Source organism: Gobio gobio (genome assembly GCF_949357685.1).
Source record: "Gobio gobio genome assembly, chromosome: 7".
NCBI lineage: Eukaryota > Metazoa > Chordata > Actinopteri > Cypriniformes > Gobionidae > Gobio > Gobio gobio.
In genome coordinates, this window is record NC_137103.1 from 43180686 (window position 1) to 43186705 (window position 6020).

General features: G+C 36.6%; 1 protein-coding gene across 1 annotated transcript in view; it reads right to left on the bottom strand.

Annotated features, from left to right (window-relative positions):
* tgfbr2l (transforming growth factor beta receptor-like) overlaps nt 1–5110 on the bottom strand; it is a 14639-nt gene extending 9529 nt beyond the window's left edge. Inside the window, exons 1-2 of the mRNA XM_079822185.1 lie at nt 4916–5110; nt 356–506 (exon numbers count right to left, since the gene is read on the bottom strand). Of these exons, the coding sequence (XP_079678311.1) occupies nt 356–506; nt 4916–4973 (209 nt within the window). The 5' untranslated portion in view covers nt 4974–5110. The remainder of the gene's footprint in view (nt 1–355; nt 507–4915) is intronic.
* Between the last annotated feature and the right edge of the window lie 910 nt (nt 5111–6020).

Here is a 6020-nt window from a genome sequence, read left to right on the forward strand (position 1 = left end):
CAAATAGTTGACGGTAGCCATTGACTTCCATAGTATTTTTCCCTACTACTGTATGGAAGTTAACGGCAGTTTCCAACATTCTTCAAAATATCTTCTTTTGTATTCAACAGAAGAAAGAAACTCATACAGATTATGAACAACTTGAGGGTGAGTAAATGATAAGTTTTTCATTTTCAACTATCCCTTTAAAGGAGATGATTCCAATCTCTTACATCTTGGTGTCTTATAATGTATTGCAGAGGTTATGCTGAGATTTGAAGCAATTCAATTGCGACATAGTGAACAGGGTTCATACTATCAAACTCAATTTTATGCACATCACATTTGCATACTTCAAATTTAGCTGTGGACTTACCATATTGCTACACACACTTCTTCAGCCAGAGTACAGTAAGAGGTCAGACTGCAGTTGCTCATGCAGACGTTGTCTTCACATACAGGACTCGAGTGGTCACACCACTTACAGAGGTTGGTCTTTATGTGGGTGAAACTCTGTGTCTGCAACACTGGAATAGGGACAGATAAAAAAGATTTCAGAGTTTACACAATATAAACCCCCCCCCCCCCCCCCCCTCAATTTCTTTCATAATTGAACATTTTGGATAGTTGACAAATAACATGGATATATAAGATATATATGTTTATGTATAAATGTGTGTGTGTTTTCCACCATTTTATATGATGAATTTTAATTTGACGGTGAACTATCCATTTCAATGACCCTTTGGTGACGAACAGTAATATGTATCATTGGGATGCTATTATAGTTTTGCTAATATTTTGAATTAGTTTTTATTTTAGCTGAAATATGTCAGTTAACGTTTATTTTTTTATATAGTTAATATAATAATACGTTAATATATTAATTGTATGACCATACATTAAAAATACATTAGGCCAAAAAAATAGATGATGGCCTTGGGACACTTAAGGAAAAATTATATTGCCTAAAAGGACAAATAATTAAGGCTTACAGTAAAAGCCGTCAAAACTGTCCAATGATGAAACTGATTGCAATGCAAAGTTATAAGAATGAAAGCTGTAATGACAGCTGCAATCAAGACAGCATTTAAGAGCAAATCTTTGAGCTACGTGACCCATCTGGAGTTCATAAATCTCTAATTGGATTTGGATGAATGTAGTATATGGCCTGGTGTGTGTATTTGGTTTGGTGCACACATCACTGAAAGCATGTGTATTCATGAGAGTGTCAGGAGTTCCTGTGGTTAAGTGGGATAAGCCTGAATTCCTTCCCACGCACACTGTCTCCTCTGTCCTGATACTACCACATCACGACAATATTAATTGTTTATTAAAAGCAGATGAGGGGTGGGAGCCGTTTCCCTGAAGGAGTGCAGTGACCTTACAGTAAACAGTATTAAAAGAAAGAGCAGAGATATTTAACACAGACTTCCAGATGTCTGCTGATGCCAACCATCAAAATATACAACAGAGAGAGAGGGAGAGATCTTTCATGAAGAAGTGAGGAACATGAAGGGAGAAAGAGACAACAGAGAAAAAGAGAAAAAAACTGAAGAAAAAAAAACTTAAGGCTAAGCACAAAAGCCCCCCTTCTATAAACTTTAAAGTAATTAAACTCTGCAGCAACTGCTCCAGAAATAAATTGAAGCCAGAAGCGCTCATACTGGCCAAGTTTGAAGCTCAACCCCTCAGTGCTTGTGGGAAAACCAATGGCTGCGTGCTTACAAAAGATGCTGGCCTGCAATTATTTGGTTTGCATTCAAGCAAATTTCCCTTCTCGTTCCCTATTTGTAATTTCATAAGTATGATAATGAACATGCGTAAAATGCAATACATTAATATAATGTGTGTGTGTATGTATAGCAGCTTTCTATAATAAACTTATACTTGTATTAGTAAAATGGTAAATAGCAAAATATATTTCAAAAACATGTATATATTTTAAGTCAAGTAAACTCTCTCTCTCTCTCTCTCTCTCTCTCTCTCTCTCTCTCTCTCTCTATATATATATATATATATATATATATATTAGTGTTGGGCAAACGATTAATCGCTATTATTAAAAGTTTGTGTTTACATAATATATGTGTGTGTGTACTGTATATAATTATTATGTATATATAAATACACACACATGCATGTATTATATTTATATATACAATATTTATATTTATAATAAATGAAAAAAAAAAAGTATTTGGATACAGAATATATATTGTATTGTATATATTGTAAAATACGCATTATACATTAAATGCATTCATATAATGTGAGTGTGTGTGTGTGCGCGCGTGTGCACGTGTGTGCGTATGTGTGTGTTTGTGTGTGTGCGTGTAGCAGTTTTCTATAGTAAAATTATACTGGTATTATTAAAATGGTAAATAGTACAATATTATTTCAAGACATTGCCCAAAGCATCACACTGCCCCTGCCATGCCTTCTTCCCATAGTGCATCCTGGTGCCATGTGTTCCCCAGGTAAGCGAACCACCCAGCCATCCACGTGATGTAAAAGAAAACGTGATTCCAGTTCTGATGCTCACATTGTCCACTGTTGGCGCTTTCGGCGGTGGACAGGGGTCAGCATGGACACCCTGACTGGTCTGCAGCTATGCAGCCCCATACGCAACAAACTGCAATGCACTGTGTATTCTGACACCTTTCTATCAGAACCAGCATTAACTTCTTGAGCAATTTGAGCTACAGCTCGTCTGTTTGACCGGACCACATGGGCCAGCCTTCGCTCCCCATGTGCATCAATGAGCCTTGGCCACTCATGAGCCTGTCGCTGGTTCACCACTGTTCCTTCCTTGGACCACTTTTGATAGATACTGACCACTGCAGACCGGGAACACCCCACAAGAGCTGCAGTTTTGGAGATGCTCTGACCCAGTCGTCTAGCCATCACAATTTGGGCCTTGTCAAACTCACTCAAATCCTTACGCTTGCCCATTTTTCCTGCTTCTAATACATCAACTTTGAGAACAAAATGTTCACTTGCTGCCTAATATATCCCACCCACTAACAGGTGCTGTGATGAAGAGATGATTTCAGAAATGTTTATATATTAATACTTATTTCACAAAAATATGTTTTAAATAATAAAATAGTAGATCTGCTGTTTAAAATAAACAGAGGATATATATATATCCCTCCCCTTTGCATGCCATAAAGCATTTTCGGGGGCCCCAGTATGCAGTAATCAAACTATCCCACTGGGTGGCAGATTTCCAAGTTTTTCCAATTCCTTTTAAACTCAGCTTGATCCCTGAAAGCATTTCCTGATATTAAATGAATAACAGTACAGTGAAAGCAGCACTGGCATAACTGTCGCATTCATGACAAACAGATGTCTTTGGAAGTTGCTGTTTTAATGTTGACTGTGGCTCCCACACACACTCCATGAGTGCCGTTTCGGTGTTAAGGAGGGTGAAGGGCCTGCCCCCATTACTCACTGATAAGAGACGTAATCTCTCGGCATTGTCAGTGAAGTGTTCTGTTATCTCATGCCAAGTAATAAGAATCAACCATTTATCATCATTCAAAACAAGATGGCTCTCCTCCACGGGTACCATGCAAACCCATGCCCACTAAAGAACAACTTCTTGGACTCAAGGAAAACAAAGGAGAAAAAGAGAGTCTGTGTCCACTGAGAGGTCACTGGGGTTGGGTTAGGCCCTGTCAGCATCGCACCCTCTGTTTAAGTCATTACAATATTGCCATTGTGGGCAATCATGATGACAAAGCAGAGAAGCTTCAAGGGATCTAGATGGATGTCTTTGTATTTTTATGTACAGTCTCTCTGTGAGGTCACATTCGCACACACTGACACCAGCGGCTTTTCCATATTTCCCAGATTTGCTCAGTCGTTTCAGTCAACAGATGGGATGTAATAAGTGAGACTGAGAAGTGATAGTTTTCTTCTCTCCGCCCACATGGTAATATTTCATAATTGTTGTTGTAAGTGGAGCTACTCTATACACACCCAAACCGTTTAAGGAGGCCCCTAAGATCTTTTGGATTCTCAAGATTTGGTTTCCCTGTTGTAACTTTTCTAGCAACGTGTTGTTTTCATGCGGTCACAGTGCATGGCATCTTTTATGCCCATTGTAGAGATTCTGTTTTTAATTAAGAGCATTTTTGGGCGTGCAGTTTCACAACACAATCTTGTATGCAGATCTCTTACAGTATAGGCTATTTTTCCATCTTACTACTGTTCTGAAAAAAGACGTATGGCAATCTTTCTTTAAAAAAACAAAACAGAAAATATAATGGACATGTATTTATATATTTTGGACCTCTTTGTACGTTCTAGCTTTTTAAAAATGTACAATATAGATATGGTCATAATTTAATATTTTAATTTGATTAAGGATCACAACAAGGTATTCATATTTAATATTAATAATAATTCCAGATTTTACTAATTAATTAAATAAATAAAAAATCTTGCTTAAAAATCTACATTTACTCATTGATTTATTATAGCACTAATGTATCAAACCTTTATAAGAAATGTGTGGCAATCAGGAGGCAAAACCACTATGATGATGCTTCAACAATTCAGTCAAACTATAAAACATAGCCTGTTATTCAAGTAGGCTAAATCAAACTTGAAATTTAATATGCAATGATTTACTGCATTTGCAGTATCTCAGAAAACCAAAAGAACAGCTTTTCATGGAATTAATTGTCACCTCAAGTATTGTGTATTTTTTTCTGAGTAAATAAACTTTTAACCAAGATATTTAAACCAGTTTATGGTAATGCATAGGCTATATTTACAGTGGTGTGATTTTGTTTCTGTAGTGTTAAATATAGGATATTCCCTTCAGCGTCAAAGGACGTTTTGCACACAAACTCAAAGACAAAGCTCTGATGCGTGGAGCCTCCAGACAATGAAAGCAGATCGAGAGAAGTGAAGATCTACTCACGACAGAAACACAGAAGAACAGATGTTTGAGCCCACAAACTGCAGCCTCCGCGACCCATGATATCTCACAATCCGAAGATCCCAAACTGTCGAAGCGATTCCGTTATTTTCTTTATCTGCTCGTGTCAAAGACGCAGATGAACTCATCTGTAAGAGAGTTCAGGACTCTGCGTGTGTGTGACTGAGTTCCGTGTAGGCGGATCCAGATGTTTTTAATCCAGATGTGAGTGAGAGCGGATCCGCCCAGGAACTCACATTTATCAATGCACGATTCACAATATACAGAGGGAACAATGAACTACAGTCCAGCTTGAAGTCAAAAGCACAAATCTTAATGCAATCTATCAGCAATTTAAGTTCTTTCTTTCTCTCTCTCTCTCTCTCTCTCTCTCTCTCTCTCTCTCTCTCTCTCTCTCTCTCTCTCTCTCTCTCTCTCTCTCTCTCTCTCTCTCTCTCTCTCTCTCTTTCTTTCTTTCCATTTGTTTGTTTATTGTGTAAGGTAAGGCAGTCTTATTGTTGTTTTTAAGAATTCCCAAATAGGCCTATACATTTCATAAGAGAAGAAAAATATGCATTATAATTTGTGTTGGGTTTGGAAGACTCGAAATTTGTAGTTATTGTGTATAGCCAAGGAATGGTGACTGCAATAATTAAAATTGAATACACATATTTTAAATTGATTAATGATATTCAAATGTTTTCTGAAATATGGTCTGTGGGAGGAGTTTTGTGTGAGGTTTTGGAAAATTATATGTTGGTTTTAAAATGTTAAATAGGTGTGTAGCTACATATAAGTATATGAAGTATAAATGTAGGCTATTTATGTAATTAATTGTATTAATATAGGTGATTTTTGTTAATGGACTAGGCCTATAAGAAAATGGAATCTGAAAAAAGTTAATGTTTTAATAAAGTTTTTTCTTTCTTTCTTTCTTTCTTTCTTTCTTTCTTTCTTTCTTTCTTTCTTTCTTTCTTTCTTTCTTTCTTTCTTTCTTTCTTTCTTTCTTTCTTTCTTTCTTTCTTTCTTTCTTTCTTTCTGTGATAATGACACAGTTAGCGAATAACTGTTTTCTCAGGTAAAGTGGGATATATTATTTTGCTTTTGT